This window comes from Rhinatrema bivittatum, chromosome 4, assembly GCF_901001135.1.
Source record: "Rhinatrema bivittatum chromosome 4, aRhiBiv1.1, whole genome shotgun sequence".
NCBI lineage: Eukaryota > Metazoa > Chordata > Amphibia > Gymnophiona > Rhinatrematidae > Rhinatrema > Rhinatrema bivittatum.
In genome coordinates this window covers 278,443,992-278,456,567 of record NC_042618.1, presented here as the reverse complement: position 1 = coordinate 278,456,567, position 12,576 = coordinate 278,443,992, and the positions used below count along the sequence as shown (strand labels likewise).

Below are 12,576 nucleotides of genomic sequence, written 5' to 3'. Positions count from 1 at the left end.
TAACAACCTGAGGCCGCCGCTGCTGCTGACGCTACCGCTTCTGCTGCCGCTGCAAGAGGAAGGCCTGCGCGATCGGCGCCCAGACCCGTCGGGGTAAGGCCTTTTTGTTCCCTTCCCCCCGGCGAGCCTGATCTGCGATCGCACAGACAGCATCACAGCACAACAGCTAAGTCCCTCCCTCCAGACTTACCATCCAATCGGGGAGACGAGAGGGATTTTAAATTTCACATCTCTCCGGCGCCGCTGACAATAACAACCTGAGGCCGCCGCTGCTGCTGACGCTACCGCTACCGCTTCTGCTGCCGCTGCAAGAGGAAGGCCTGCGCGATCGGCGCCCAGACCCGTCGGGGTAAGGCCTTTTTGTTCCCTTCCCCCCGGCGAGCCTGATCTGCGATCGCACAGACAGCATCACAGCACAACAGCTAAGTCCCTCCCTCCAGACTTACCATCCAATCGGGGAGACGAGAGGGATTTTAAATTTCACATCTCTCCGGCGCCGCTGACAATAACAACCTGAGGCCGCCGCTGCTGCTGACGCTACCGCTACCGCTTCTGCTGCCGCTGCAAGAGGAAGGCCTGCGCGATCGGCGCCCAGACCCGTCGGGGTAAGGCCTTTTTGTTCCCTTCCCCCCGGCGAGCCTGATCTGCGATCGCTCAGACAGCATCACAGCACAACAGCTAAGTCCCTCCCTCCAGACTTACCATCCAATCGGGGAGACGAGAGGGATTTTAAATTTCACATCTCTCTGGCGCCGCTGACAATAACAACCTGAGGCCGCCGCTGCTGCTGACGCTACCGCTACCGCTTCTGCTGCCGCTGCAAGAGGAAGGCCTGCGCGATCGGCGCCCAGACCCGTCGGGGTAAGGCCTTTTTGTTCCCTTCCCCCCGGCGAGCCTGATCTGCGATCGCACAGACAGCATCACAGCACAACAGCTAAGTCCCTCCCTCCAGACTTACCATCCAATCGGGGAGACGAGAGGGATTTTAAATTTCACCTCTCTCCGGCGCCGCTGACAATAACAACCTGAGGCCGCCGCTGCTGCTGACGCTACCGCTTCTGCTGCCGCTGCAAGAGGAAGGCCTGCGCGATCGGCGCCCAGACCCGTCGGGGTAAGGCCTTTTTGTTCCCTTCCCCCCGGCGAGCCTGATCTGCGATCGCACAGACAGCATCACAGCACAACAGCTAAGTCCCTCCCTCCAGACTTACCATCCAATCGGGGAGACGAGAGGGATTTTAAATTTCACATCTCTCCGGCGCCGCTGACAATAACAACCTGAGGCCGCCGCTGCTGCTGACGCTACCGCTACCGCTTCTGCTGCCGCTGCAAGAGGAAGGCCTGCGCGATCGGCGCCCAGACCCGTCGGGGTAAGGCCTTTTTGTTCCCTTCCCCCCGGCGAGCCTGATCTGCGATCGCACAGACAGCATCACAGCACAACAGCTAAGTCCCTCCCTCCAGACTTACCATCCAATCGGGGAGACGAGAGGGATTTTAAATTTCACCTCTCTCCGGCGCCGCTGACAATAACAACCTGAGGCCGCCGCTGCTGCTGACGCTACCGCTACCGCTTCTGCTGCCGCTGCAAGAGGAAGGCCTGCGCGATCGGCGCCCAGACCCGTCGGGGTAAGGCCTTTTTGTTCCCTTCCCCCCGGCGAGCCTGATCTGCGATCGCACAGACAGCATCACAGCACAACAGCTAAGTCCCTCCCTCCAGACTTACCATCCAATCGGGGAGACGAGAGGGATTTTAAATTTCACATGTCTCCGGCGTCGCGCGCCAAAGGCGCGCGACAAAGGGGCTTGCCCCTTTGTGCGCCCCTTCGTGCAGCCCCTGAGATCATACTCTTTTTCATTATCTGCTTAATTCTCCTTTCATACCTTGATTAGAATTCAGCATATCATCTTTAAATCTATAAATTACATTGGCAACAAGATTCAAGTCAGCTGATTCGTGTAAGGGAGACGAGAATAGATCCCAAGCTTTATTCATCAACAGGAAAACAAACTGAAATTGTAATCCAAAATCTCCACAAACCCTGGAACCTCAACAGATAGTGTTCCCTGATCCTAAAACCAGCTTCGGGTCAATAATAAGCCAGTTTACTGGCCCTTGAATCTTCATCTTCTTTGGAGCACTCGAGTAAGCCTCTAATATTCTCTCTATACCACACAAACAGATCAACATGCTTCTTGGTTTCCCTATCCCTATACATCACCATGTTTGCCATGGCGAATACTCCATACCAATCATCAAGAATCAACGTAAACATCAAACTAAGCCTCTCCCACAACACTACAACCGTCATCAAAGGCTAATTCCAATAATGATTTCACCAATCACACAATTCCTCGGCCTTTCTCTGTTATCTCTTACTCTATTCAATGCTCAATCACTTTAAAAAAAAACTCATATCTTAAACGACTACCTTACTGAAGTAAACCCAGATATCTGTGCAATCACAGAAACGTGGTTTAAACCTTCAGATTTAGCTCTGTTAAATCAACTACCAACTCAGCTTTATGATTTTTTCTCCATACCTAGAACCAAAAGAAAGGGAGGAGGTCTGCTTCTCGCAGCCAAGAAAGGTCTAAGAATATCTTTACAACATTCATATACCACATCAAAATTAGAGCTCTCTTTCTTTAAATCTGATCATTTACAAATTGGCCTAATCTACTCTCCACCAGGATCTTTAGATTCTGACCCTTCACCAGTCATTGAACTCTCTGCCAAATACTTCAACCCAGACAAACCTGCCATCTTACTGGGTGATTTCAACTTACATGTCGATGCTTCACCACAATCCCCAAATTGTGTTACCCTACTCTCGGCTCTCAACTACATGGGCTTCACAGAAATTATAAAAGCCCCTACCCACAAAGCAGGTCACACTTTAGACCTTATTTTCATTAATCAGTGCTTCTCAAACACAAATACAATCACATGTTCACCTGTCCCTTGGTCGGACCATCAAATCATCAACACGACCTTCAAGCTTTCACAACATCCTCCACTTTCGTTCCCAAAAAACACTATTCAATTCAGGAAACCTTGTTCTACAGACCTTCTCATCAATCAGTTCACTAATGAATTATTACATCTCGATCTCTCCAACGCATCTACAGCCACCACCTCATGGTGCAACATCACCAAAAAGATCGCAGACATTACCTGCCCTTCCATCACAAAAGTAGTACAACCTTCGCCAGACAACAGGAAACCCTGGTTCACCCCAGAACTGAAGCTGCTTAAACAAGAGCTAAGAAATAAAGAACACACTTGGAGGAGAAACCCATCCCCCACAACATTAGCTATTTATAAAACCTCCCTCAATGCTTATAGGATCACCATACTGAGAACAAAGAGAGATTTTTTCTCAAAAAAAATACATCATTTCATATTTGATTCAAAAGCACTTTTCTCCTACGTTTCAGCTCTCACTAAACCATCACCTCCTACCATTCCTGATGATCAAGCACTCAACAAAGCATCAGAACTAGCAGAATACTTTAAGGATAAAATTGACAAACTGACTATCTCTTTCTCATCATCTTTTTTATATCCCCCTTTCCCTCACATTACCTCACCTCAACTAAATACAACGCTGGAAACTTTCGAGACCACTTCAGCACTTGAGATAGAAAACATACTTAAAAAAATGAAACCGTCATCTCATCCCTTAGACACAATTCCTACTAACCTTCTCATCGCAATAAGAAACTCCATATCAAAACCAATTGCAGACATCATTAACTGCTCTCTCTCCCAGGGTCTAGTTCCTGACCAACTTAAATTAGCCATTCTCAAACCTCTACTTAAAAAACCTAACCTTCCAACCACAGATCCAGCTAACTTCCGCCCAATAGCTAATCTGCCATTGATCGCCAAAATTATGGAAAAGATAGTCAATAAACAACTATCTGAATATTTGGAAGAAAACAACATTCTTGTATCTTCCCAGTATGGCTTTTGGAAATCGTTAAGCACTGAATCTCTCCTTATCTCTCTTACCGATTCTATTCTATCTAATATGGACAAAAAACAACCACATCTTTTGATACTACTAGATCTCTCTGCAGCCTTTGACACTGTCAACCATTCATCTCTATTAAAATGTTTGGCAGATATAGGCATTAAAGGAACAGTCTTCAGCTGGTTCAAATCCTTCCTAGCAAATAGACATTTCAAAGTAAAGATTAACAACAAAGAATCACAACCGATCCCTTCCAACCGGGGGGTCCCTCAGGGTTCCTCCCTTTCCCCTACCCTCTTCAACATTTACCTCTTACCTCTATGTCATCTACTTACTAAACTAAACCTAACTCACTATCTCTACGCGGATGACATCCAGATACTCATCCCAATCTCAGAATCCTTACAAAAAACCTTGGCTCACTGGAACAATTGTTTGCAACAGATCAATCATCTTCTCTCCAGCCTTTGCCTCATTCTTAACAACAACAAAACTGAGATCCTAATCATCAATCAAGACATCAACATCAAACTTCTAAACCCAGCTGACCTACTCAACTCATCCACTCCCATATTAAATCACTCACCACATGTTCGAGATCTAGGTATCATGCTAGACAATCAGCTCAATTTTAAAAAATTCATAAGCACAACCACCAAAGACTGTTTTTATAAGTTACAAGTCTTAAAAAAATTGAAGCCTCTTCTTTATTTCAACGATTTTCGGATGGTCCTACAAGCCATTATTCTATCAAAAGTCGACTATTGCAATTCGCTTCTCTTTGGCCTTCCATATTCATCCATCAAACCCCTCCAAATGCTACAGAACTCTGCAGCCAGAATCCTTACCAATACGAATAAAAGAGATCACATCACCCCCATTCTCAAGCTCCTCCACTGGCTGCCTATAAAGCAAAGGATCCTATATAAAGTACTCACCGTAATTCATAAATCCATTCACAATATCTCTCCTCTTCAATTATGTAACCAACTACGCCCTCACTCCTCCTCTAGACCCATCAGAGGAGCATATAAAGGCACTCTCTATGTACCTTCAACAAAATCCTCGCATCATAAACGTGCCATATCTACAGCAGGCCCCATTCAATGGAATGCGCTCCCACCAGACATTCGGCTTGAGTTCTGCCACTCTTCATTCAAAAAAAAACTTAAAACCTGGCTCTTTAGCCAAGCTTTTCCAGGACCATGATCATCATTTTTTCCCCTCCAACCAGCAAGAACATATCTTCTTCACAAACCCCCATTTTCCATACCACTACCTACTTCGGTATCTAATCTCTTGCTGCATGACACTTGAGACTTTCTCACTTATACGTTATAATTTTTATGCTCAATAAGACCTGTCAACTTAATTGTTTAAGTCTTTTTTTTTTTTTCTCCTTTATCTTTTGGTCATCAATGTTACAACGTTATTGTTAAATTTTGAACTTATGTACACTGTTCCAAGTTTCATAACCTTGTTCTATGTAATGCCTTTTGGCAATTTTCATGTTCTGTTTCAATGTAAACCGATGTGATCTTTATTTCATATAGGAACACCGGTATATAAAAATCTAAAAATAAATAAATAAATAATAACCACCGCTATTACTCGCAACGGTAACAAGGAATAGACTTAGTTTTTGGGTTCTTGCCAGGTTCTTATGGCCTGGATTGGCCACTGTTGGAAATAGGATGCTGGGTTTGATGGACCCTCGGTCTGACCCAGTATGGCATGTTCTTATGTTCTTATGCATCAAAATCACAGAACATATAGAAAGACATGGTTTAATGGAACAAAGTCAGCATGGCTTTACCCAAGGCAAGTCTTGCCTCACAAATCTGCCTCACTCTTTTGAAGGAGTTAATAAACATGTGGATAAAGGTAAACCGGTAGATGTAGTGTACTTGGAAATTCAGAAGGCATTTGATGGAGTTCCTCATGAGAGGCTTCTAGGAAAGGTAAAAAGTCATGGTATAGGTGGTGATGTCCTTTCGTGTATTACAAACTGGCTAAAAGACACGAAACAGTATGGCATGTTCTTATGTTCTTAAGTCAATTGGTCCAGAAACCAGTGGGTTCATTGACAATGCAGAGTAGGATCCAGATGTTCCTTTCTTTATCTGGAACATAATATTGTAATTTAAGGGAACTTAAGAAATTCAAAGAACTAACTTGGGAACATCAGGGTATATAGCCACTATAGAGATGCCATCTTGAAACCCTACAATTTATCTCTTGCTACTCAGTTTCATGAAGTATCCCCTAGACTTTGTACTATCTGAAAAAGCAAATAACCTTCCATTACTTATTTGTTCACCTCCACTCATGATTTTATAATCTGCTATCATAACCCCTCTCAGTCTCTTCTCCAACCTGAAGAGTCTTAACTTGTTTAACCTTGCTTCAAAAGTGAGCCATTTTATCCCCTTTATTATTTTTTTGCTCTTCTCTGTACCTTTTCTAGTTCTGCTGTTACAATGCTGCTTGCGGGCTCTCACCTCTCCGCCACCTGTCTTCCACGTTAGTCCAGCTGCCGCCGTCCAGTCCCATGGTCCGGAGACCGACCCCGTCCATCCTGCACCCTGGGAGTCACCACCATGTTCGTGGCCTGGAGGTGTTGTGTCTGTTGGTTCCCAACGCCCTCTCTCTGCCCTCCTTATCTCTTTGGCACTTCCCTCTTCGACCGTGGGAAGATTGGCTGCCGTGGCGTCCTCCTGCCGAAATCCTCTGGCGGCCCCGGACCGGCTAGATGCTGAAAACCGCCATGTTTCCTGAAGGCCTAGCGGCGCGCGTGTGGTGCGGCCCTGACTGAAGTACCGGCGATGGCGTGAACCTCAGGGGCGTCCCCCTGAGATGACGTCACCCGCGACGGATATATAAGGTCTTAGAATTTGCTAACAGATCGAGTTAGCAAGGGTTGGGTTACACTACACCTAAGCTACTCTGCCTCCTCGGACTTACCAGGGGTACCCGCTCCTTGGGGGCCTCACTTTCTCCTTTGTTTTTCAGGTGACAGTCTGGAACCGGTACTCGCTCCTCAACGCACAACGCACAATTAAACTCTGGAATTTGTTGCCAGAGGATGTGGTTAGTGCAGTTAGTATAGCTGTGTTTAAAAAAGGATTGGATAAGTTCTTGGAGGAGAAGACCATTACCTGCTATTAAGTTCACTTAGAGAATAGCCACTGCCATTAGCAATGGTTACATGGAATAGACTTAGTTTTTGGGTACTTGCCAGGTTCTTATGGCCTGGATTGGCCACTGTTGGAAACAGGATGCTGGGCTTGATGGACCCTTGGTCTGACCCAGTATGGCATTTTCTTATGTTCTTATGTTCGTAGGGCCCACGTTCCCAGACTTGCTCCGTATTCACTTCTGCCTGGAAGTCATCGCTGCCTCACATCTGTGAGTTACCATTGCTCTCTCAGAGCTTTCCCTGGAACTAGGTACTCGCTCCTCGAGGGCCTACTTCATTTCAGCTCCTGGGCTTCTATGAGACATTGTGAGAGTGTTACCATCAGATTCGGTACATGAACTCTACATACCCTGCCTACTCACTATATTTCAGTTTCTCAACAGTTCAGCCTCCAGGGATCGCTGTTCCAATATCTGATGAACTACAGCCGAGCTGGGCATTCCAGCTCACTACTGCCACCTCTGGTGGTTCAGTATACTGTCTAATAAAAGAACTAGTGTGTGTCTGTCTCCTAACTCTGAGCCTGACCGGTGGTCCCTCTCAGGATCTTCCCCCAGGGGCGTGGTTATCTGCCATCGGTCCAAGGATCCACCCACAACTCTCCTAAACAACAACAGATTGCTAAATCCTATTTGATTGATACTCCCAACAGATAGCAGCTCCTAACAGGAGGCCACCGTCAAGTTCTGCCTTTCCGCAGTGGGCAAGCTGCCGCGGACCACCTTCCTCTTGCGGCCCGGAGGCCGCCGCTGGTGCCGACATCGCTGGATCTTCTTCGCGGCCTGGAAGCCGCCGCTGCTCCAGCAGGGAGCCACCACTGACTAGGCCCTTCCATGCAGCCTGGGAGCCGCTGTTGTTTTCTTCACGTGGCCTGGAGGCCGCAGCCGTCCTTCTTCTGTGGCCTGGAGGCTGCCGTAATCCAGGTCCTCTTCCGCGGCCAGGCGGCCGCCCTGGAGCTGCTCTTCATGTGGCCTGGGAGCCGCCATCATCTTCTTTCTTCAGGCTGGGAGCCGCCGACGTCAAGGCCTGCTTCCTCCTTGTGGCATTGACGCCGCTGTCTGAGGTCTTGCCCTCTTCCTAGGCACGCGACCGTGCCTCTGTCTACCATTTAAAGGGCCAGCATTGGGCAGTTCTCCTGGGCTCCTCCTGCTGACGTTTCCAGGCCGTCTCCATTCCGCCCTATAAAGAGGGCCTTCCTTCAGTCCGTCTTCGCCTTCGCAAGGAGCTGCCTGCTCCTGGATTCTCTGCTGTTTCAGCTCTTCATCCAGGAGACTCTGACGTCCTTCCTCACTTCTTCAAGGCACTCTGTTTCTTCGTGGGATTCCCTTGTCTTTCTCTGTGGTTCCTGATGCTTCGTTTTCATCTTCGTTCCATGTCCTCATCTCCCGAGGTCCCTGATGTCGAGATGTCCTAGTGTCCACAGGTACCGGTGTCCTGTTGTATCCAATGCCCTATCCTGATTCTGATGTTTCCAAGTTCCGAGTCCTGATCCTGATGGTTCCAAGTTCCAAGTTCTGAGTCCTGATCCTGATGTCCTACATTCCAGTCCTGATCCTGATGTTTCTGAGTTCTGAGCTCCGAGTTCCAAGTCCTGACTCTGGAGTCTCCAAGTTCTGAGTTCAGTCCTGATCCTGATGTCTTACATTCCAGTCCTGATCTTGAAGTAACCGCTAGTTCGTAGTTCCGGGTTCAGCTTTGCCTTTCCCCGGACCTCGCCTCCAGCCGACCTCCCTGGGAGTAAATTCGTATTGATCCGGTGTCCATTTCCGATGGCTAAAGTCCTCTTCCGGTTGGATCCTTCCTCGAGCACTGCCCGGATTCCTTCTTTGTCCTGAGTCCCAGTCCTGCGCATGTTCCGCTCTCTGCATGGTCCGTGACCAGCCTCTTCAGGTTTTGTCGGGTGTGTAGTGGGAAAGGTTGGTCCGTGACCAGCCCACGTCGGGTGTAGGGTGCCCTGAGGGGCAGTGCCTATCTAATTCTCCGAGTATCCTGAGTCCTCGTCCTCGTCTGTTTCAAGTTCCAAGTGTCCTCGTCTCGTTCAAGTTTCCTTATCTCGACAAATTCCAAGTATCCTCTTCTCGTCCGAGTTCCAAGTGTTCTCATTTCGTATGAGTTCTAAGTTCCAAATAACCTCATCTTGTTCAAGTCTTCAAGCCTTGTCCAAGTTTCCGAGTTCCTGTCTTGTTCCAAGTTCCAGTACCATTGCCTGTCCTCGACCTCTGTCCGTCCTGTCGCATCTGCCACTCCCAGGTGGCAGGTCCAAAAGGGCTATCGAGTGGCCAGAAGGCTACCCCAGAGACCAGTATTGCATTGCTGGGTCTCTCCCGGTGAGTGCAGGTTTGGCAGAGGGTCAGGGCTCTGGTGGTCAGCCTGTTCCACCCAAGCTTGGACATGTCTTGCCTGCCTCAGCACTTCTATGGAGCTCTCTGCAGTCTCGCCGTGGTCCAAGGGCACACCAATCTCCCCGGAATTGGGACCACTCCCTAGCGCTCCCTCAATATCTGCTATATAATTTTTGAGATAGTGTGACCAAAACTGAATGCAACACCTAAGGTATGATCACAACATAGATCTATGCAGAGGTATTATGACATTCTACTATAGTCTACTTTCCTTTCTAACAGGTCAATCCAGTAACGAGTGGTAGGAAGAGCTGCGTTAGTGCCCGGCGCACCCGCGGTTGCCGCACGCACAGTCCAGCTCACCTACCGCTCGATCCTGTATGTAAATAGCTTGCAAATGCAAGCTGCGTCTAAGAAGCGTCCGTGAAGCGTTAGGCCCACGCAACCCATTTTACTGTATAGAGCGCTATACAGTATCCTGGGTGCGCTGGCCTAACGCTTCACGGACACGCTGGTATCTGTCATTTCAAATGTCATTTCAAATGACATTTGAAATGACAGGTACCAGGAAGTAGACGGTTCTCCGACGCTCGGGATTGTCAGCACTCTCTCCCCTCCTCCCGAAGCAAGCAACAAAAGCGGAAAAAAGCGAAAAAAAAAAAAAGTAGCGGGAGAGAGGACGTGCAATCCTACGCTCAGGATTGCCAGTCCTCTCTCCCCTCCTCCCGAAGCAAGGCGCGAAAAGCAGCCTTGCTCCGGGAGGAGGGGAGAGAGGACTGGCAGTGTAAAGTGACGAAGCGACTTACTTTTTTTGCAGCCCCCCCTCCGGAGACGGACATCGGTGGAGACGGATCGCAGCTCCCCTGCCTCCCAGCGAAGATGGATGCCTGCACGGGCGAAAGCGGCCCCTGTGCATGCAATTGGGCCGCTCAAGACGAGACGTCACATGCCGTGACGCCAAACATCGTGACGTCATGCCTTGAGCGGCCCAATTGCACGAACAGGGGCCGCTTTCGCCCGTGTAGGCATCCATCTTCACGGGCAGCTGGAGGCAGGGGAGCCGCGGTCATCCTCGCCGATGTCCGTCTCCGGAGAGGGGCTGCAAAAAAAGTAAGTCGCTTCGTCGCTTTACACTGCCAGTCCTCTCTCCCCTCCTCCCGGAGCAAGGCTGCTTTTCGCGCCTTGCTTCGGGAGGAGGGGAGACAGGACTGGCAATCCCAAGCATAGGATTGCCCGTCCTCTCTTCCCTCTCTCTTGCAACTTTTTTTTCGCTTTTTTTGCCGCCTACCCTTACCCCTGCCTCTAATGCAGGGGTAAGGGTAGGCGGTAAGTTAGCAGGTTAAACGCGCGGCAAAACGGCAGGGTAAAAAAGCGATAGTCGGGGCGCGCATTACTGGATGGTAGGGAATAGCTAAGTCGATCGTTTACATGTAATATACATGCCGCGTGCGGAAGGGGTTACCCGGGGATTTAAGGACGCGGTAAGAGTAGGTTAAAGGGGATTGTGGATCGCAGGAAGGGCTAACGCGGCCGGAAAGTGAGTAGAAAGCGGGTTAGGAGCGGGGTAAACGCGGCCGCACTTTACTGGATTGACCTGTAAATGATTCCTAATATTCTGTTTGATTTTTTGACTGCCACCACACATTGAATTGAGCATTTCAATATATTATCCATGACGATACCAAGGTGATACCTAGGTGGTGACTCCTAATATGAAACCAAACATTATGGGGGCAATATTCAACTGCTGAGTGGCTTGGCTAGTTAACTGGATAACCATATCCAGCTATTTTAAAGTTAGGGGAAGGGGGAAAATGTTAAATACATTTTATTTCATTTGTAAGAAATATATAGATGTCCTTATTCAGAAAGCAAGCGAGCAGACAAGTTATCTGGCTAAACTTGTCCTAGATATTCATAGGAATAAACATCCTGCTGAATATACTCAGATAACTTAAAAACCTAATCACCTGGCTATCTGTGAACAGATAACAAGCTGCTTATATGAATATCTTCAAAGATATCTGGTTAAGTAACACTTTAAAGTTTAAAAAAAAGATGTAAAGCAACTGTGGCCTGATTCCCTCCCTTCCCCCAAATTTCATAAATGGCACTGCTGGGCCACTTTGAAAGAGGCCCACCTACTCTGCATTGATACCTTGGAGGTATTTAAATGTCTCGATCATATCTCCTATATCTTGCCTGTCCTCCAGATTATGCATATTTAGATCTTTAAGTCTGTCCCTACAGAATGAAGAATACTGACCATTTTAATAGGCACCCTCTGGTTCATTCCATCTGCTTTATATCCTTTTGAAGATTCGACCTCCAGAACTGTACACAGTATTCAAAATGAGATTTCACTAGGGGCTTAGACAGGGGCAATATCGCCTCCTTTTTTCTGCTGATCATTTCTCTCCTATGCACTCTAGTTGAAAGCTATTCATATCTTGGAAACAAAACATCCAGGCATGATTCAGTCCTTATGCTTGGTAAAATCTATGGGGAAGTACCCAACAGATCATAAAAACCATCATTGTAAATCCATGGAAAATATTTAATTTTGAAAAACAGACACATTTTTCTTTTAAAGAAGATGCACTCACAACTATGTAATTACAAGCATTTTGAGTCAGTATTCTAGGACCCTAATAAAAAGAACAGCATGCATTATCTATATTTTCTACCTTTCTTCTTTCTTGAGCTTCCCCATCAGGTGTTGGAATATTCACCATTCCACTGTTATGTGCCTCCTCCAATGGTTTCAGTTCTTCACCACTACTTTCCTCCAGTTTGCTTATTATAAACTTAGTTTCTTCTTCTTCTTTTTTCACTCTTAGACTGAAAGTGGAGCTTTGCTGGGAAAGATGGTCATAACAAGTGTGCAAGATGCGAATGGCAATGTTGCTTATGGCCAGTGGCTTGGGAAGTTCAAAGCCAATATTTTCTGTAAAATCATAACCTTTGAACCTGTTTAGTATGATTTAGAGAAAGGGAGAAGTTTCATGTTTATTTAATACAAAGAGTTTTTACTTCACAGATAAAGACTAATGTAAATATA

General features: G+C 47.3%; 1 protein-coding gene across 1 annotated transcript in view; it reads right to left on the bottom strand.

The window, feature by feature from the left end:
- Positions 1-12,576, bottom strand: part of CASC1 (cancer susceptibility 1) — a 1,039,813-nt gene that overhangs the window by 435,504 nt on the left and 591,733 nt on the right. Inside the window, exon 8 of the mRNA XM_029600147.1 lies at positions 12,203-12,485. Coding sequence (XP_029456007.1) covers positions 12,203-12,485 — 283 coding nt within the window. The remainder of the gene's footprint in view (positions 1-12,202; positions 12,486-12,576) is intronic.